The following is a 22319-nucleotide window of genomic DNA, read 5'->3' on the forward strand; positions in this document are numbered from 1 at the left end:
GGACATGTGGATTCAATTTTTACATGTCCTGACACAGCAGAACTCCTGAAGTTGTTATTCACTGCTGTAAGGCTATTGCTTCCATAAACTAAAAATGGGTTCCCTTATTACACTCAAATGATAATGTCAGTTTGGGAACTGATAAAGAAAAGACTCATCCACTCAAATGAACCGTAATTTAAAATCCTGATAAAATAGGAGTTTAAGTTACTTTAAAAAAATAAAAAAAATAAACAAAATACCACTTTTACAAAGTTAGACTTTTTCTGTCTAAACCAAATGTACCTTTCTACCAGTGTCACGACTGAATGGCTCTCCTGTCTAGTTTTATATCTTTCCTGACATGAGGACAAAAGAGGCAGGATGTCCTGTGTGTTGTACTCAACCTTGCTGAGCTTAAAAGGGTAGCTCACCCTCTTCCTGCTATGGCTCTACTATCACCTGAAGCTTAAAAAAATTAATAACTCCGGTTCTACGGATTGGATTTGTGTTTTGGTGTAATTGTATTTATAAAAAAAGTTTCTGAATTGGTTCGGCATTTTTCTTGATGTTTCACTTTATTACGGTTTTGAGCGCTAAATAAATAACTTACACCCTGCCTCTAAATAAAGTCTAACTACTTTTGCAGCAACCTACCAGAGGGTAAAGTACAGGTCATTTAGTGTCTTTTGGGGTTCAGCCTGGCACGTAATGTGTTTATTATTTGATCGTTCACCTCTCTGAACTAATAAACCAGTTTATTGAACCTTATAACACAATGTTTTGTTCTACACATGGCACATGCATGTGTGGAGGTGTCTGTTCTTGTTTAAAGCTGTAAGTCACCCTTTTTGCCCTGTGTCATTAAAACAAAAAGTCTCAGCACCAGTGCAGAAATTGTAGGGATATTCAATACGAGACTGACGATTGTTGATATCATAAATGGATGACCTTTTTCACCATGGAAATGCATTTCTGCATTAACCAACGCTGCAGTATTTTCTATGTGTTCTTCCTTCAGTGTTATCACATGACTCTAGCATACTGGTAAACTTTAAAATGGTGCTAACAGTATATACATAACAGTATGGCTGTATTCACAGCATCAAAAACATGACGAACTACAGGCAGAATAGTATTGTGTGTACCATACAGTAAAGGACGATTAAAGAAACTATGACGTGGAAGGTGTGGGTAGGATTTCTGTACAGTTAAAGATAAACTGGAGATTCGTTTTTACATTCTCATGATGCACTTAACATATTCTATTACGTAAGGCACATGGGGAACATGCGGCTGGTTCAATATTACTGCACAATGTTTTGGTTATCTGCATTCACATCCCTGCACTCCCCTTACAGATTCCAAAATTGTGAACGTGGCCTAAAAAAAAGTCCTCATTTAGCAAGGAGGGATGATAAGCTGACGGAGAACTGGACAGCATTGGCTGAATCTCTCTGAACCACAGACACCTAACCCCACGAGTATGGAAAGTGATGTTTAAAGAAGTGGCTGAAAGCCAGCAGCTGAAAAATAAAACTATGTTTTGTGGTTGTTATTTCAGCTGCTGGCTCAGCCAGCAGGAGCAGAGAGGGGTGGGGATGGTCCATCGTGGGGGGCGGAAGTTGGAGTCAGTGCACTAAGTGTGCATGTCAGTTTGCCTGGATGTCTCGGGCCAGCCAAACTGACATACGCACTTAGGTTTCTTCGAACCCAGCTGTTTTGCACAGCCAGATTGGAGAAATTGCACAGGCTCCCATGTAGTGTGAGCGGCAGAACAAGCCGCTCAGACCAATCTTGGCACTTCTCTCATGCTAAGTATAGCATGAGAGAAGAGCCAGTATTATGTGGGGAGCCTGTGCTGGTGTCTTAGAGGTTGCTGGGACACCAACACCATCAGAAGAGGAGTAAGACGGCTGGCAATGGCAGGAAAAGGTACTTAAAAAAATATATATATTTCTGCCGTCCCCTTCCCCCCGCCCCTTCCAATGATATTAGCAGCAGCCACTGGATGGTTACCACACTTAGTGTCAGTAAATAGAACGCTAGGGAGAGATAAGTTACAGATTTGGGTTACTGGGCTGGGAAAGGATCTGACAACGTGCAAAACCCTATTTTTTAAAAGGGATGCCCGCTGTATGATATGGTATAATATGTGCCTAATCCGATTAACAACTGGACAACCCACAGTCTGCTTACCCTAACTGCAGGAGATCAAGAATATTATACTAGTACTGTCATGGATATGGATTGTAAATGTGAACTATATGGGGAAGGGGCAGAGGGTTTTAACCCCCCCCCCAAAAAGTATGATCTTGCATATGGTTAGAAATTATGCTGTTGCTTGATGTAGGTGTTATGATGCTTGCAACATAATGTAGCACTGTCTAATGACTGATTAGTGAAATACACACCGATGCTGTAATTGAATTACTATTGTATTGGCGTAAGATGCTCACTTTATTTGCACAAATCTTGATAACATTTTTTGAAAAAGTAAAGCTAAAACATTAGCAATGAGAAGCTTTTGTCAGATAAGAGGAGTGAATTTTACTTAAAGGACAGTCTAGAACCAAGGGCTAACCAATACTGGCAAGCCTAACAGGTCTCCCCTTTATATGCAAGTGCAGAGCTGTTGTATGTGCAAGGTTTGTTTGCAAGGAATTGTTTAGAAAAAACTAAAAGAAAAAACATTTCAAAACACTGAAGGAAAAGCAAATATATCCTATGGTATCCCTTAACGGTACATTGAATTAAATGTTTTCTATCTTTATACGCAGCATGGTTTAATTTCCAAATGATTTCCACTACAGAAACTCTGAACAGAATATAAAAAGAAAAATAAAGTATCAGAATGTAAAAAGAAATGCTTGTCAGGGACTAAATTACTTTCAGCATGGTTCAGTGATTTGCTCCTCTGCAGGTGTCCTAGGAATTCATCGGCATACAAAAGAAGTGTCATCATAAATATATCTTGGGTTTCAGATGCCAGTAGAATGAGTGAAGCAGATGTTCCCCCAAGCGCCATAAAAGCCTTTGAATGCCAAAGCTTGTGCTTTCATGCAATTTGTAGAATGCAGGAGATAAAACAAAAGCAACTCAAAGTCTGCTCTTCAGCCATGCCTTAGAAAAATGTTACCTGCTGCTGTGCTTTTACAGATGGGGGAGGGATGCACTGGGGGGAAAAAAGCATCAATGGAAGCTGGGGGGGTAGGATGTGGAGTAATTGAGGGATGAAGCAGCACAAGAGAGAGAAACAGAAAATAAATGCACTCTCATAGTGTGTTCCATGAAAAAAGAATAAAGTAGTTCAGCCGTTCATAAGAATTGTAAAGAGACTGCTGTACAAGAAAGACATGGCGTCGGGGCTGCTATGTGAAGCAGGATGATGTGACGTGCTGTGCCCACAGGTCACGGTGCAGGCAGCGGCTCGGTGACGCCGTCCAGCGGTGTCGGTGAGACCAGGGCTGCGGTGTGAAGCGGGGTGGTGCAACGTGCAGTTTCAACAGGTCAAGGTGCAGGCAGCGGCGTCGTTGCGGAAGTGCTGTTGTCGGTAGGCCCAAACCAGCAGTGGGGGACGGGACGGTGCTTCGTGACCCTCACGAGCGGTGTCCACAGGCCACGGTGCAGGCAGCGGCACTGGTGTCAGCAGTAGAGCGGCGTCGGGGATGCCCAGGCTGCAGTGGGAGCAGGCGAAGCCAGAGTGCAGGGCCCACAGGTCGCGGTGAGAGCAGTGGCTCTGTGAAGTCGTCTAATGACTGTCGGTGAGACCAGGGTTGCGGTTCGAATCGGGGCAATGGGACTCCACGCGGCATCGGCTGGTCACAATGCAGGCCAGCAGCTTCGTTGGCAGCAGCATGGTGGTTTCTCCTCTTGAAAAGCACAAAATGCACAGTTCCCAGTGCTGCAAGTCGAGGAAACTGAAGCCGGTCGAGGAAACTGAAGTCTTTGGTGTCCCTGAGACTTCCAAAAGGAGGCAAGCTCTACTCCAAGCCCTTGGAGAACTTTCTCAAGCAGGACACATAGCACTCTTTTCAGGCAGAAGCAGCAACTGCAGGCCAGTTGAGCAAAGCAACACAGCAAAGGGTCAGTACTCCTCCTCCAGCTCTTCTCCTTAGCAGAGGTTCCACTGGGGTTTTGGGTCGTCTTATACCCTGTTCTGCCTTTGAAGTTAGCAAACTTCAAAGCAAAGTCTCACATGTTTGCAAGATCCTTCCTTGTCCGGACCAGGACCCAGATGCACACCAGGGGGTCGGAGACTGCATTGTGCGAGGGCAGGCACAGTCCTTTCAGGTGTGACCGACCGCTCCTCCCTCCCCTCTAGCTAAGATGGCTCATCAGGATATGCAGGCTACACCCCGCCCCCTTTTGTGTCACCGTCTAGAGAGGTGCAAAATAGCCCAACTGTCAAACTGACCCAGACAGACAATCCACAAACAGGCAGAGTCACAGAATGGTTTAAGCAAGAAAATGCCTACTTTCTAAAAGTGGCATTTTCAAACAGACAATTAAAAAACCACCTTTACCAAAAGATGCATTTTTAAATTGTTAGATCAGAGACCCTAAACTCCATATTTGTATCTGCTCTCAAAGGCAAGCTGCGCTTTAAGGATATTTAAAGGGAGCCCCCATGTTAACCTATGAGAGATAGGCCTCGCACAGTGAAAACCGAATTTGGCGGTATTTCACTGTCAGGACATATAAAACACAACTATATGGCCAACCTTAAACATGCACTAGCATGGATTAGCAGTGGTAAAGTGCGCAGAGTCAATAAACCAGCAACAGACCTGAACAAATAGGAGGAAGAAGGCAAAAAGTTTGGGGATAACCCTGCAAAAAAGGCCATTTTCAACAATATATATTTTTTTAAAACCTGAATATTTTTAGCACACTATTTTCAGCTGTAGCTCATTCAGTGCTCACCCCTCCACATTTCGCTCAGCAACTTTCTGCATCACACAATCTCTTCTTTGCTCTTTTATTGGACTTTGTTTTGTTCCTTCCATTTTTTTCATTGTTGTAACAAAGTGGATAATTATTTGAGGTGGACAAGGGCCCACCTCAAAGGCTAAGGCCACCATTCAGCCTAGATATCACACAAATTAGATAAAATAAACCCAGTCCCTGGTCATATGACATGAAGCAGCCAGGCTTTTGAAATACGTTTGAAATAGTACCTTTTCAAAGTGGGACTTAGCTTCTATCAGTTTTTGAAAGAAAAACGTTGACATTTCTTCTACATCCCAAAACAAAAAGGAACATTATAACTTTTAAAGAAGGAAAATCCTCCCTAAGCAGGCTATAGTTCAAAATGTATACGCTGCAGCGGAACCAAAGGCTGGGTGCACAAAGAAGGTTGGTTCAGCTGGAGCTCTGGAGATTTCATGCTGAAAATGCTCCAACTCCCAACCCAGAATGAGACTTCGTCATTTCTTTGGAGGGGCTGAGAGCCTTCAGCAGGATACAACTGAAAATCTATGCAACACCATGGAAGTGCTGGTCAGGCACTTTTTTACCCTGACACTCTGGAGGAAAAGTTTTCAAAACAACCACAGCAGTACACTTCTGAGGCCCCCAGGACAAGCCTCAAGAAAGAGGTACTTAGAGGCACTCGGGTTGTCAGTCATAGGCAAACAGCAAAGTATAATCTAAGTGCCAGTGGTCAGCTGGGTGCTTCAAGGAAAAGGCCTCCTGCATGTGTCACTGTAGCCACACAGGTCAGAAAACTAACCACTGGATTCCACTAAGACAGCAGGTCCAGTTCTCCACTGAAATTCCGCAGGTCCAATAAGTGTTCGGAGGATGGTGTCTGGGGATGCCACGTTTTTGCCTGGCTCTAGATAGTCGGCAGAAGTGACTCCAGGGCACTCCCTGACAAATAGGGTAAATAGGGTAACTGTTTCTGGGGGGCAACCCTATCCACTTTTTCAACAGCTCCTATTTGCACAGCTACCAAACAATCCCACAGTGCACCTTATTCTTAAAGTCAAAGATGATTAAATCTTTCTTCCCTTGTGCAGAGCCTGCATGGCCACTCAGAGGTGTGGCCACAGTAATGAGCACTTACCTCGTCTGTGGTCACTCAGAACCGGTTCTGAGGGTAGCTTTCCTTCCACTGGGTTTGGCTGACTATAGGGCCAATGGCTGGGGCTTCCCAAGTAGCATCTAACATTTGCTTGTGACAGGGTCCTCTGAAGTTAAGTTCCTGCACTCACTCCAATGGGTCTTCCTGCCACGGAAAGAAAATCCCAGGCCATTATCTCTGCTCTGGAAGATGTTTCCATACCTAATTGAGGCCAAGCATAGGCTGGGTAGTTGCGGGAGAGCTAAAGCAAATCAACAGCCAGCAACGTCAGGTAGGTTCAAGGTATTTTTCTAAAAGTTACATTTCAAATATATTTAATAAAAATTCAACATTGCATTAGATTGGGATTTCATCAAATGTAAAACTAAGTCTTTGAAAGGCATCTGTAGCTGATACAGGTAAGAAGTTACAGCTTGAAGTATACATTCTATAATTTGACTTCTCCTATATTACAGTTACAACCTGGCCAGTAGCAATGTCCTTTTGAGCATAGTCACTGGGGGAAAATGCCATTTCTAATGTCACACCTATTTCGCCCTCAAATATTATGCACAATACTTTGTGGGCAGCAAGATGTGCTTAAGGCTGACTTATTTACTTTAAATACATTTTTTTCTGTTAAAAAGGTGATTTGGACAGGTCTGAGCAGCAGAGTCCACAGTGCTGCTGTCAGGCTGTACAGAGTAGGCCTGAAGCCATGTTTTCAATGCTACAATAGGTGTAGCAGTCCACAAGTGTCATTTATGTTGTCATGTCATCTGTGTATTTCTGCCTCAAATACTATGGCCTTGCAGTAAGGTTTTAAGCAAATCTGCCATGTTTAGGTGTCAGAGCTCATAAATGGTAACTGGATAGCAGTGTTCCAGGGTTAGAGTTTAAGATTACTAGCAGGTAACTTTCCTGCGAAATTTTAAAACTGGGGGTCATCACCCAAAATGTGGTCACTGCAACAATTGTCTTTCCTATTTGCAAAATAAAATTTGCATATTCTTTGCTTTCTTCTATTTGCCTGTTCATTTTCTGCCATTCATTTATTCTATACAGTCCACCTCACCTATGTGACTCCCTTGAAGTGCGGATGGTTTTCTGCCATGCTAATCGTTTTTCAGTGGGTTTCACAATGATCCTTGACAACTACATATTTTGTTCTCCCTTTCTATTCATTCCCATCACTTGTTTCAGACTTTCATTGCACCCATGCTGCCGGTCTTGAGGCATATTACCTATCTACCTAAATTCTCACGACCATCTCTCAAGTTACTATTGGTCTGTTCCATTCAGATGGGTTTTTCTTCCACCGTCTTCAGCAACCAAGTTGCATGTTTTACTTTTATCACTCAGTATAAAATATTTATGTTGACAAGCTCTGTTGGCATACCCAATTCATCTTGCAAATATGCTTGTTTACATGTTATGCTACCAAAAATTAAATAGCATATCTAGGCCATTTGTGTTGTTTAAAGCTTTAACAGGAAAGAGCCAAGAAGCATAAAGTGCCAATGATAGTCAATAGCTGCAAATAGTCAATAGCTGCAAAGCAGGTGCCATGCTTAACAAAATCGCTATTGTTCATTTTCATCAACCTTACGGAAGTGAAGAGGTGGACAAGCTATGTCAAGATTGTAATCTGTGACATTCTCTTTCTGTCAAGACCTCTGCAGTGGGTGTATTAACGACTGACTTGAGTAGATCTTAATACTAAGGTGATAGCACATGCTTTTGATAACCTCCGGAAGGTCATCAACCAACCACATAGGTTAGTCCTAGACAAAAAGATGGCAAAAGGTGTTGTCTCAAAAATGGTGGAAAAGGAGTTGTGACCCCAGACCCAAGCACTTTGTGGCCTCAAGCTTGGTAGCAAAAAACATCTAGCCTCTGGATGTAAATTCAGCCTCTTCAAATAGAGATCAGTTAGTAGAGGCAGCCATTTCCCTAACCCTGTAGCACAAGGAACGTAACACAAGGGTGCCACAGTGAGAGGAGCAGCATGTCATAGGGCAAAAAAGTGGAGCAAACCCCATCACTTCCTCTTCTCAGAATTCACTGGTGTCATGGCTTTGACAGTCCACTCACAGCTACTGTGACCTTGCAGATGCCACTTCTGGAATTGCTGTCTAAAACAGCGCTCGAATAGCATTGCTTTCTGTTTAAAGAGGCCCCACCCCGAATACCCCCCACAGTTGCTGTCACAGACACAGAGCACTTCAACATCATCCTCTAGACTCCTATGTGTAATGATCAATGCATCGTCTGTCACAGTCCAGTAATGTTTAACCTGCTCCCCTCTCTTCCAACCCAGGCTTCATGTAACCACCCCACTAAGTTCCCATGCATCATGTGATGTAAACTCTATGCATTATTTCTGATTGCTATGGTTACCAAGTACATGGAAAAATCTATGTAAAAAAAATATCTTTCTTACCCTATCAAGTGGCCCTTTTCTCATTCCTTTTTCTGGTGTTCCTCTCAGTGATTCACCACACCTCCCTGTGTCTAAAGGAATATACGTGTGTTTGTTTATATGGGTACACACCTGAATAACTACATCCCAAAGTCAATCCTGGACAGTAAAAGTAAAGACTCCATGGGCAGGAGATGTTTTAAACAGGAAAAATGTTTCACAAACTGTGTCCACCAGGACCAGCCTCTGCTTGTACTTATGTAACCCAATACATTATTTGTAACTGAAGTATCTTTTTGCCTAAGACAACAAAGAAAGACTACAAATAGATGCTATGACGTGTCCAGACATTGACACGTCATTATAATATGGCTCGCACAGGGCCATGGTGGAAAGACCCTAGACAACTGAACTAGTGTACATCCAGTGGGTTTTTACATAATTGCATTACACATTTTGTTCACATTACAAATATTTGAGATTTGAGGTCCCAGTATTTAAGTGACAGTAGCCTGAATATGGGCTACGGTAGCCCACAGGCTTAATGTGTCCTCAGCAAAGATTTGTGTGGCAACAAGAATTAAATGTTTGATTCCCAGAGGGTCTAACCTGGCCTTTCATCATCCAGTTGATACTACCTGAGCCTCTGAATGATATATCACACCATCACTGCATGCCATCACTGAACTAATACAGTGAGGCCAGACCACCACTATCCCAGTTAGTGAGAACTTTCAGAACCCAGTGGAAGGGGTGCCACAGCTTCAGATAACGCCATATAGAAGGCACAAGTGTGCAAATCAAAACGGTGGGAATATATATGTTTTATCGTGTGTCTGTCTCTTGGTCCTTTCATTGTCCGTAGTCACATCAGGTCATGGTTTTGTGTGTGATGCCATGTGGTTCCTCAGGATGGCGGCCTTGTTGTGTCCTCTCTCCTGCAGCTATAGGCCTGGCAGGGTTGCTGTGGTACTTAGCATACACTACACCCCAAACCAAAAAAACATAGGTAAAATACATTGTCATTTCCAATGCAAATAGCTCTAACTCTCACAAATGCGAGACCTATTGCATTACAAATGCTTGTTTACTTTGGACATGTTAGATAAACAATAATTAAGCTGGAGTCATTTTGTTTTCACAGATAAGAGACACAGATGCACCAAAACAAGAAATTCAAAGGGTTCCAGAAGCTGGGTGCCCTAGAGTCTAAATCCTAGTAAGTCTGGAGCACTAGCACACAAGATCCTCTCGGAACAGGAGCCGGAAAGCCAAGCACTTGTACATGTACATGGTGTGGCTTAAATAGCCTCCTCCTGAAACAAAGATGGCCACACTTAGGCACATGACTCCAGGAAATCCCGTCCTGAATCCTGTGAGATTTCCCGAGTCATGCGCACAAAGTGGTTAAATCAAGGATGTTGAGGTTTCAAGGGCCAATGATCTCTCCCAGTAATCGCAACAGTGGTTCCCAACCCATGGTTCGGGGACACATGGGGGCCGGTGAAGGCTCCTCGGGGGTCTGTGAAGGATTAGAAAATTAGCTAATATTCAAAGATTAATAAAGTAGCTAAATGTACAACTGAGCTTTAAAACATACTGTAAACGTCAAGGACTTTGAAATTGGAGGCTAAAAAGACAATTACTATCCTTACATTGATTCGTAGCAGTAATGCAGGTGCATTAAACGGAATATAATATGGACATCGCTTCAATAAAATTTAAAAAAGCTCCAACCTTTCTATTAATTTTTTATTATTATTTTATTTGCAAGTTAAATAAAATGTGTTATTGTTTGAGTATGTGTGATGGAATGCAAGTTTCTGTATTTTGTGTGTATTGTTTTGTGGTACAAATCATCAACAATGTTTAGGCCTGGGTCTCCGGCTTCCAGTAATAACTCAGTGGGGGGGAGGAGGGGGGGGTCCCCTGGATTTCAATAATGATTCAGTGGCGGTTCTGGGGCTCCAGTGATGATAAAGTGAGGGTCCACAGAAGTCAAAAGGTTGGGAACCACTGCCCTAGAGGTATTCAAAGGTGTCAAGGGCTGACTGGGTCCCAAGGAGAACCCCCTAACTAAGGAAAGGCTAGTTTGATGACTTGGGTTCCGTGGAGTTTACTTAGATTAGGGCTGGAGTGGGCAAATGCTTGGGTAGAGGACGTGTTGAAATGCACCTACAGACAGCACCTGGAGACAGCAACTGGAGACAGCACAGGTCGCAAGAACTAGTCTCATGCCCAAGAAACATTATAGGTCTTTTATTCTGTATTCTGGCTTTCTACTCAGGACAGCTGGGCCTCCCACAGTGACAAAATAGCTTTTGAGTGCTATTCACTGTTAACATTAAACTTTTATATGTTGTACTTTTAAATACCATTCACTCTGTTTTGTCAACTACTAGGCCTACATAGTGCTGACTTAGCAATAATTAAAATGTAATAATTTTAAGTTTTGACCAGTCAAAAGATTTTATTTTGACAGGTCAAATTGCAGTTTTTACACTGCTACAGTCAGGATACACTGACAAGCCTGAAGCCTTGTTTATACAGTGGACGGTAATATAGGGGTAGCAGTCACGCTAATAACATTTAAATTACAGGCCCTGGATAGGTTTATATAACATTCTAGGGACCTGTATGTAAGCCCCTGTATAAAAGCAACCCGACACACTAGTTTCACTCTAGTCGGAGAGGTATAGCTTTGTCCACACACAAGAGAGCACACAGAGCAAAACGTGTCATGGGTGGATTTTATTAACTCCAAGTTGGCTTGGATAGTATTGTGCCAATCCAAAGCTGTAATACTGGGTCTGGTGTGATAAAAGGCAGCTTTTGACATTTTTCAGCTCTGCATGGATTCAACTGTGCTAATCCTATGCTGAAAAACAAAACTTTGCTATAAAAGCCAGAGAAGCCAAGGGACCTAAGGAGGGATGGGGAACCAAATGACTGGTAGGGAAGAAATGGAGAATTAGGGAAGTGCGAGGACAGATATCATGGGAGATAACCTATGATAAAACCTGCTGACCTGCCACATTGCCAATTAAATTCTAAATCATGTGGGGCAGTGGGTGCGTGGCAGGGCATGAGGTAAGAGATGATTAAGGAGCCCAAGGTCATTTCATGTTCAAAAGGGTGACAATATGCATTCAACAGATTGGAATTATTCAGCCTACACTTTTATAACTATATCATGTCACACCATGTTATGGTGGTTTTCATAGTATATATCATGTCCCTCCACATCATGTTATTCCATGGGGGCTTTAAGTATAAATTATGGTACATCATGCCATGTGATGTCATGCTGGTTTTGAATCATGTCATGGCAGCTTCAGGCACGACTGCCACTATTGCAACTTCATAACACGCTATGCTTTAGTACTGTTTAAAAACATTGTACATGAAAATCCCATTTAAACAAATTCTTGCTTTCTCTATCTCAAATAATTGCTTTAAATCTAATCACTGCATAATATAAAAACAAGATAGTCTATTTGATGTATGTTGACTTTAGATAGTAAAGTAATACTAACAGAAGCCAATACTTTTTCTGCAGATCTCGCCTGCCAGACAACTTGTAGGTGTATGAAGGAAAACGCCTCTTGTGAATCATACTAAGCAATGTAGTGAGTTTAAAGCCCACCCGTAGATTACTAATGTTGGGCTTTGTCACTTGTTTGTGATCCTTTTGTGTCTGTTCCTCCCCTGAAGCATATTTTCTTTACCATCCGTTTCATTGGCTGATTTGTTTCCATTCACTGCTCACATTTAGACAGAAAAAAAAAAATCATTACGTACTCCATGAGAGTTTGTGTGTCTCACTCTCTTGCCTTTGCTGCTTACCACCTACTCAATTAATGCTTGCTTGTTCTACATCCTTCTCTCCCTTTCACATTTCCTCTAACCCTTGAAACATGCTTTCATTTATTTTATATTTTCTGCAGGGCCCAGCAGCTGCCGTTTTCTGCATGGCTGCTCTGTATTTCAGCACTTCTACGTAACTCTGTTACATCAACCAACCTGCTCCTTTATTCGTTCCTTCATTGCCTGTACTTACCTACCTAGCCACTGCTCTCTCATCCTTTAGTGTCATTTAAAGCACCAAAAGCACTTTGTGCAAATTACATTTCTTTTCCTTTTCTTAATAGAGCTCAGAGGCGGAAAAATGTAAAAAGTCTGTATCACTCTGTAAACTTCTGCATGTGCGTCATCACGCTTGTTCGCACCTACGGAAGTAAACACCCGCTACCCTTTTTTCAGAAGCTGTACATAAAAAAAGAGAAAAAAAAAAGTATTGACATCGGAAATGTCACAAACAAAGGGTGTTGCTCTTCTGGCAGCTAATACTAGCTGCATTGTTATTCAGAAGAAAGTAGATGCAATTGGCAAGTGGGTAATAATGGAGTGTTCATTCAGCAATGTCAGATTTACGTGATGTTCATTATATGGCTCAGTGGATGACGATCCCTCCTTATCTGATTTTATATTCGCAGAACTGACACTTTGGCCCGCACCATATATTGTATGTGGTGATCTGAACTTTAATGGATCATGGGACGGAGCACAGAATTTAAGAGATATTAGAGGGAATAGATATCCGGGGTGAAAGCCTAGAGTTTTTCAGGCCCTTAAGAGTATGCAAAGGGAGGTGGGGCTAATGGATGTATGGTCGGCTCTAGAAGGGCCAAAGCCAGGATATACCTATTTTTCTGCACCACACAAGAAATTTGCTAGTTTAGATTATTTTTTTGTCTCTCCAATATTTCTAGACGAATCGGAGATTAAGCTATACCCCCGTTTTATGGCGGGCCATAACCCATTAGTATTAGAGGGTAGGGTTAGAGACTGGCAGATATTTCGGAAGAACTGGATTTTTGAGCAGGCTCTGCTGAATGACCCTCTGTATATACAGCACATGAGCACGCCGTTGAAGGAATTTTTGGACTTCAATATTGGAACAGCCCCAATAGAAATAGTTTGGGATACATTAAAGGCAGTCATAAGGGGGAAACTCTTGGGTTTAGCGTAAAGCGACGGAAACAAGCAGCCGCCCAGTTTCAGGTACTCATGGGGGAATTACAGACAGCTGAAGAGCAGCTTACTTGAGCTATTAGGAATGATGTTGGGGCTGAGAATGCCCTTCATCACGTATCAATAGCGAAAATGACACTAGGGAAATACTCAACTGAGAGGACAGCGGAAAAAATCTTAACAAAACAAAGGGAATGTTATGAATGCAGCGAGAAAGCAGGGATTTAGCCATGCAGATTCACCAGAGGGCATCCTCAGGCTCAATTGTGCAAGTGCAAAATAAGGTAGGGTTGACAGTTACGAGACCCGACGCCATTAGGGAAGCTCTCCGGGAATATTACAGAGAATTATATGACGCGGTTATTATTGGTCAGGAGCACATTGATAGTCATTGGCTGACGCCGATTCGGGGTAGTCAGATTACAGTAGAAGATCAAATAACACTGGGGCAGGAGGTGACAATGAAGTAATTGTCAGAAGCGCTTGAGGCACTTCCAAATGAGAAGGCTGTGGGGCCAGATGGCATTCCATTAGAACTATATAAATATTTTAATAATATGCTCTTACCAGTGTTGTTGAAACTGGTGATTCATGTACAGCTTGGGGGCAATCCCCCTCCGTCCTGGGGTTCTGATAACATCCTAGTATTTTTAAAGAAAGGCAGGAACCCGGCTAGTTTAAGTTCGTACCGCCCTATCACCCTTATTAACAGTAATGCAAAAATCTACTCCAAAATATTTGCGACTCGATTGTCGGGATGCATTCGTAAGCTGGTTAGCTGCAACCAACATGGATTTGTCCCCGGCAGGGACACAACTGATCATATAAGGAGGGTGATAGCACTGTTCGATGCTACGCATGTAGCAGCAGAGCCCATGGCTATGATTCTACTGGATGCTGAGAAAGCATTCAACAGAGTTAACTGGGAGTATTTGTGGGATATTTTAAAGACATATGGTCTAGGAGGAAGATTTATTACAGCTGTTAAAGCTTTATATAAGGAGCTGAGTGCTAGAATACAGATTGGGGAAGAATATTCCCATCCTTCTAGGATAAAACCTGGGTACACGGCAAGGATGTCCATGCTCACCCTTATTATTTGCGTTATACCTAGATCCCTTTCTGCGCTTTTTGGAAATGGGTGCTAACGTACAGCCAGTTACTCACTATGGGTGGGCAACAAAAATTCTGGCTTATGCAGATGATGTTGCAGTCATAACCGCTAACCCGGATCTTACCCTGAAAGAGATTGAGGGTGCGGCAGAACATTTTGGGGCAGTCTCGGGCTATCTTCTTAACAGAGATAAGACACAAATAGTTTTGAATGAACATTGTAGATCGACAGATACACGAAAAGTAGAACACACAATGTATTTAGGGATTGATATTCGACCCCAGGTGGAGGAGATCGTCCAGTCCAACCTTTGGCCTATTATAGATAACGCTAGGCATAATTTTAGCAGATGGAACAAGTTGCATATGACAATTATGGGGCGGTTTAATATGATAAAATGATGTTTCTTCCTAAAGTACTATATTTATTTTGTGCGATTCCATTGGAATTTGAGATATCTTGGTTTAGGAAATTGGATCAGCTCATAATGCTGAAAAAAGGGCGGATGGTCCCTTCCCAACTTTAAATTGTATCAGACGGCAGCCGCAATGCAGTATATGCAATCGCTGTTTAAAAATGGATGGATGGCTGGCAAACAATGGGGAATATGTCCCTAGTATTTATGAGGTACTAATTGGCCCTACTGCAAATGGGGCGATGCTTAAGCTTTTGGAGCCCAACTATTTTAAGAAAGCTTGGTTTAAAGTCCTCCAGGCTGCTTTCAAAAACTGGGGTGTGTGGCGAAAGAAATGTGGGCTCGGAAGGTACAAGTACTATACTTTGATCAAGGACAATAGGTTTCTTCCGGAGATTTTCCACAATAATATCATGGAGAGGTGGAATCAACAGGGAATACAAAGATTAGGTGATTTTATTGAGGGCTCTACAATCACTACATTTGGAAATGTTCACGGGAAATTTGTACTAGCCCAAACTGGGTTTTTTCAAATATCTACAAGTAAGGGATTTTATCCTTCGAAAAACTGGTGGTGCAGTGGGGTTTGTAAAGAACTCTTTAGTAGAAATGATGATTTCATCTGATAAGAGCACGATACGATCAATATATGCTAGACTGACTGATCACCTACCCGACGATTTGGCAAAGTATAGCCAAAAATGGAGCGCTAAGCTGAATGTGGAAGAGGAGGTTTTCTATGAATCTCTTGAGTTAGGTCGGACCTCCTTGATTTTAGCATCTCTTCAGGCATAACATTACAAAACAATATTCGATCTGTACATCACGCCCGGGCAATTAGCACAGTGGGGTCAGGTACAAGGAGTGCATTGCCCAAGATGTCAGTTACATGGAGTGGATATAATACATATGTTCACCACCTGTACGAAACTAGTGAACGTTCGTGGGAAAGTGGAGCAGTTTTTTGAAGATGTTGCCAGATTAGAAATTGAGTTGTCACCGGGGGTGGTTATATTTGGGGTTTCAGAGCAAAGGGCGTCATTTGCTAGTAAATTTATTTTTATAGCTATGTCAGTATATCGATTGTGTATTTCTTCTGCATGGCTTGATCAAACGCCCCCTACATATCAAAATTGGTTAAACCGCCTTCTCGCAGTGTATCAGCTGGAACAAGACTTGTACGAGCGAAAAGGGAAAAAAGGGAGATGTAAAGGGCAAGAAATATGGGGGTTTTTGGGAAAATGGCTAGCCAATAAGTAATGATTGTATGGTGGCATTGTATATGTGGCTAAATGTTGTTTAGTTTCTTGGCTTGTGATTTTCAATGAATTATATATGTGTTTTCTTGGGTACTAATAAAAATTGAAAAAATAAAAAAGGACACGTCACAAACGTGCTTTCTAACTTTACCCAACTTGCGTAACTAAAACAAACATGCCTCATACTTAATCTGTGTTTTCTTCTTAAGTGAAAAGCAAGGGCAAGGAAGAAGGCCTATGTCTACATGCCTTTTGAAGAAAAGGATTGTTAATGGCAGAAGCAGCCCTCTGTGTGAGCAAAGGGCACCACTGGAATCATTTATGGCATATTACAAACCTGATGCACCACCCACCAGTGCAGTGACTCTACCAGTGCATAACAAGCAGCTCTGACACCTCTAAAGTATATATAAACCTGCAGGATAAGTACCAGACAGATCCAGACAAACACAGGTTCAATGCTCCCAACTCGCAATAATGGAATAAGACTTCTGGGCTGTTGGACACAGACCAGGTTTATGGGTTTAATTTATTTTTTAGCAAAGGTGTGCAGGCTTTATAAAACTACTCTACTTGAATCCACCCTGCAAATTTCTCTGTATCACAATGTACCCTGGGGATACCGATGGGGCAGAGTGCTTGGCTGGAGGGGGCAGAGATGGAAATTTAAGGGGATGGGAGGCACACGAGGTAGAGAGCAAAACAACATTGTACTCTCAACAAGTACTGGAGAAAAAGAAAAAGTATTTTCCTGAATTTGAACAGTGGAAGAATACAAGTCATCAAAGGGTGATTTAAAAAAGCTATATGCCAGAAGGGACCAGAACAACAAAAGGAAGGAAAGTCAACAAATAAGCAAATAAATTCAACCAACAAGAAAGCCAATCAATGTTGAGCAATTTTGTGGCTCAAAGGCCACTCTAAGTACTGACATGACAGGGAAAGTATGGACCCAAGCAGGATCAGAAGCAGACAATTGGTATGGCCTGAGAACCTAGATCGAAATGATTTTGTTGTGCTTCCTACCAGTCAGATTACTAAATCAAATTGCTGCACAGTCACTTGTGGCAGGTAGGGAGCACAGCTTTATAAAATCGGCCCAGGGTTTCTAGTAACTGGAAGCAATTTGAGAAGTACTTTACATCAGCAAAGCTCTCTTCCTTGCCCATTCAATGCACCCTACAAATTAGAAGTATCAAGCAGTTCTGATGTAAACTTCCAGGTGAGGAGTAGGAGGAACCGTGCATGAGGAAACAACAGCTGAGCAGACCCTCAACTCAAATCCTCGTCTTTTAGGTCATATAAATGCCTAACGTTAGTAACTGCTGTGCTACGTACCTTTCCCACATCTTTACCACTACATGCAAAGCATACTAAATCTTGCGGAGATACAAGGCAGATGGATTTCAATCTGACAGTAACACAACACTGTCAAATATGGTGGAGAGGATAGGCGACTGACCTCGGCTCTAAATCAGTCTTAGGCATTGCATCAACAATTTTCTGATTTTGGGCAAATCACATCTCTTCGTGACTTAAACTGAAAATACACACTCATTTTTCCTTTCATACAAAATCACCCTCTACATACAAACTTTCTGCCTACAACCTCATAAGATATTACCTTGATAGGATGTATGGTGTTTGTGTGAGAAATGATTAATAATTACATTTAATTTACATGTGGAAGGTGGTGAGGGGCAAGGAGAACTGTTAAAGGTTGAGACAATGGGACTGTATCCTTGTTGTTTCTGTTCAATATGTTGGCAAGAGAGAAAATAAAAGACAATTTTCTCTTAAAATCTTAACTTGTATGCCACCTTTTAAGCCAATTCCATTTTAATTTAGAACGTAACTTTTTATTGAAAGTAACTCTTTATTGTGGAAAATTCCTACCTCAATTTGCTTTCCAATGAATCATGAAGCTGGTTAAAACAGGATTTTACCAACACATGCTGGTGCTCATATGCCACTAGTCACAGCTTCCAACTATGATCCACCTCAAGTTGCAGTTACCCCTTGCTCTCTACTTGACACTGTCAGACAGCATTAGCTTATTTCAGGGAAATAGGGTCAGCTAACAGGCGAAGCATAATTGATTTGTCTTTAAGGATATACTCTGTTCTATCCAAATTCAGTTGTGCTGATATTAGGATTGTATTATACAGCATTATATATGGAATTTGGCAAGCAATCTAAAGACTGTTAAGTACCAGCAGTCAGTCTTCTTGAGCTACAGTCTTCATAATGGATGAATGATTAGCGCAATCTTGGAATCTTGTGACAACAGGATAGAAACGTGATCTCTGAGCTAAGACACATATACCCCACAGCTTTATACAGTAGACTAAATAGACATTTTCTGCAAGTACTTTGAAATTGGTCACTAGCTGAATAGTTGTGTCATGCTTTATTCTTAGAAAGTCAGAAAAGTTACAAGACACTATTCACTTGTGACAATTTAGAAGTGAATTGTTGTACAACTAGGGTTAACTGATGAGCAAAGAAAGCCATGGAGATAATGCGTATCTGATTACAAATCATTGATTTTACACTTGAGCCTGTCCACTTCTCCATGCTACACATTGGCATCATAGTCGAAACAGTAAGTTTGGAGCCATCACTTTCTGCTTTCCTTTTGTCACGGAGTACAAGGAAGACAGTTTTCAACTGATGAACTGAAAGCAGCTGTTTTGGCAGAAATGTCAAGACGAGTAAATTTTCAACAAGTTTGGTAATCTCTTTGCTATACGAAAGACTACTGCTGTCCGTTTTTGTATATGCATCACCTGCAACGCACAAATAGCCAGTCCTTAACTGACTATTGACTACTTAATGATTTCAGCATGCAGTTGAGCTATTACAATGAAGCAAACCAGTGAAGCAAGTGATAACATCAGAAACAAACTGCTAATGTATCAAACCGTTTGTCATCCAAATACCTTTAAAGATTTTAGATGGCTAAGACCATCCTAAACAAGATCTTCAGACGGACATTACAACTATTCAAAAATAGGCTACATGGATTAAAGGAAGCATGATCTGTAGAAGTCCTTTCACCATAAAGGATTGCTGATCCAGTGATGTACAACAGAAACATGGACAGATGATAGGTTATAAGTAGAGCAAAATATTATGGAAGATGAAGGAGATGTACAGTACAATCATTTCTTTAAAGGATATTCCCTTCCTTATTGTGAGACAGGCAAGAAGAAGAATGGCCAGACATCATCCCGGACATAAAACCAGAAATACTAAACGTTTTGTGGAAAATAGAACCCATAACACTTTCCTGCACATCTCGCAGTTCTTAAATGAAGAAATAGTTGCTCTTAAGTTTTTTTTCTTTCAAGCAGGACAAACCAAAATTCACTGTAAATTGTAAACTGTAAACTAGCAGAAAAGGTTTTTCCAAGCATTTTCTTAGCCCTGCATGTTACAGTATTTGCAAATAAAAGGCTGCATAAAGAATGTATTATATGAAAAGGATGAAGGGACTAGGTGCTAAGGGTCTGAGGCCGTTTTCTTTGTGAAATGTTTATTTTATGCAAGTAGTACACAATGAAACAGCAGGATATGGTACAGAGAATCAAGCACGTTGTATCTTAAAATACTAAAATAAATAGTATGCAAAAGAAATACATAGGGGCAGCGACTCCAAATCCAATCTGTAACTAGATAAAAAAAAAAAAAAAAAAAAAAGACAACCCTCACCGGAACACCAGTACAACTTGACGGATAAACATTGTGAAACAAGGCGGTTACTGTGAAACAACATGAATTAGTAAACAGTAAAGCAATAAACTAGTGGTGTTACAAGTATTAAAAATGGGTTGCCTCCCAAAGTACCAGTAAAATAATGGAAACTAAGAGGTGTAGCCAATAAAAACATTTAACGTTGGCAAGAGACAGTGTAGATCCAATGGTATTTCAAGTTAATGAAGAATATTAAACCGAAATTCCAGTGAAGAAAGTCCTCACTATAAAGCTGCATAGTAAATAAATAATATAGTGAATATATTTACCACACGGGCACTATCTTTACCTCTATGGCACTTCTAGCTGTTATTCACTACCCCTCTCCCTGGAATATACTTTCCCCATAGTGTAACTGATTTTATCCTAATTCCATTTCTTCAGTCTGTTCCGTTGTCAGGTGCCCTTCACGAATTCCTTTTGTTTTTTTCTTCTATCCATTATCTCCCCTTTCTCCCAGATTCTTTTCACTCTCAATTAACTATCTGGCAAATTCATACTGACTATGGTTTTTGATGTTGTGTGTTTCTTTCTCAGTGGCATTTCCTGATTGCAGATTTTCCTCTTCCTTTTTCTGTTTATTCCTCAAAACAGCTGCTTCTACTACCTAGAGTATACATTCCTAGACTCTCTGTATCATACAAATGTTCTTTATTTTTTTGCTGTAGATCTGTTATAATGTATCAGTTAACTATAAAATTGAATGTAAACAATGTTTTTTCATCGTTTAAAAGTTACATTAATGCAGGGCATTTTCATGATGTGAAGTTATCAAAAGAGCTCTTCTACCATCACCTCTTGCCACAAACCCAGATGACAAGACAGAGGACACTTTCTGACCGGTTATGGTCTTTCATTTGACATTTTAATGTACTCTACGAGTTTCAGTCATGGATTTGTGTGCACTGGACCCGTTTCACTGACGCATACTATAACAATGTCTAGTAACTAAATAGCTAACCTTACCAGAGCAATACATTTCTACAGAATAAGGTGAATGAACTCCAAACAAATGGTTCTTGCGTTGTGAAGAGAGAGACTTGGGTATAAAGCACAGGGCTCTCTACATTCCTTCCTTTCCTACAATATTTGACGAAGGGGCAATTTTAACATGCAGACCACTATGTGCTCTGTACTCCAATTTGCTCAACCCCAAAAAAGACCATCTCTTACCCTAAAATATCTTAACCTGCTCACGTGCTTCTCAAGCTATGCAGATTTTGCTTGGCTGCACCATACTCAACCTGGTAAAAAGAAATATCAAACTGATTTAGAAGATCCAGTATTTGTTTAGTACTCACCTTTTTTTCTGCAATAAACAGTGTACCCTGGCCATTCCAAAAGGTATCCAATGGGCTCTTGTGTCCTTCACTGATCATTTGCACCTGGATTTCATTCTGTAAGAAGAAGGAAGATTACAGGACTGTCAGAAAATACTTTTGGTTTAACTGTATCACACAATCTAAATGCAGTCAAAGAGATTTCCGTTATGCAGGAAAGAAAGGAGAGCAGATGGACTGGAGGACAGATAAAATCCCCAAAGAATTCAGCCGGCAGGATTGTTCACTGCTTGTTATCAGTAACTATAAATGAATAAAATGCACGCTATGTTTTTATTTAAGTTTTGTTGTGCCAAGACACAATGGGAAAGGGAGAGGTCAAAAGAACCAACTAGTTACCTTTGGTAATATTCTTTCTGATGGATAAGCTTGTGCATGCAGATTCATAAAATCAACCTTCTTCCAACCCGCCAGACTGGACTTGAAAAAGTATTAACAGCAGGTCATCGGAGCAACAATTAAAAATACTCCATGGAGCCAACTGGCCACACAGGAAGCCACATCGATGATTAAATTCAAATTCAAAATTAAATTCTAGATTTGTTTAGCATGGCAAGTCAACCGTGAGGGTCTCAAGGCGCTGAATTGTAGGCACGGGGAGAATAAGTAATTTGCCCAGAATCAAAGGATGTTGAGCCAACGCCAAGACTCAAACCTTGTTCCCCCAGCTCCGAAGTCGGAAGCTTAGTCCGTTACGCCACATCCTCTCCCCAGTTGATCCATGGAAGATGCCACAAAGACCAACGCCATGCACCCTAGTGTATTAGTTCTGCATCCCAATACAGCTTAAGGGCACAGATGATGGAGACAAAACAATGTAAAAACAATAAATGGTCATACCAAACCTCAAAAAGAATAACAAAGGGAATTTGCAGGAACGGTCATGTCCATTAGTAATAAGGTTATAAAAGGTAAATAGCATGATTTAATAGA

General features: G+C 41.3%; 1 protein-coding gene across 7 annotated transcripts in view; it reads right to left on the minus strand.

Annotated features, from left to right (window-relative positions):
* The window catches only part of ZWILCH (zwilch kinetochore protein), a 266547-nt gene that overhangs the window by 167281 nt on the left and 76947 nt on the right, over positions 1-22319 (minus strand). For 5 of the 7 annotated variants that reach the window (XM_069222876.1, XM_069222877.1, XM_069222878.1 and 2 more), the window contains one exon: positions 21348-21443. In XM_069222876.1, coding sequence (XP_069078977.1) covers positions 21348-21443 — 96 coding nt within the window. Of the gene's footprint in view, positions 1-6049; positions 6212-8489; positions 8563-21347; positions 21444-22319 lie in introns of those variants that run through there. The other 2 variants (XM_069222874.1, XM_069222875.1) reach the window with 2 other exon arrangements.

This window comes from Pleurodeles waltl, chromosome 3_1, assembly GCF_031143425.1.
Source record: "Pleurodeles waltl isolate 20211129_DDA chromosome 3_1, aPleWal1.hap1.20221129, whole genome shotgun sequence".
Classification (NCBI taxonomy): domain Eukaryota; kingdom Metazoa; phylum Chordata; class Amphibia; order Caudata; family Salamandridae; genus Pleurodeles; species Pleurodeles waltl.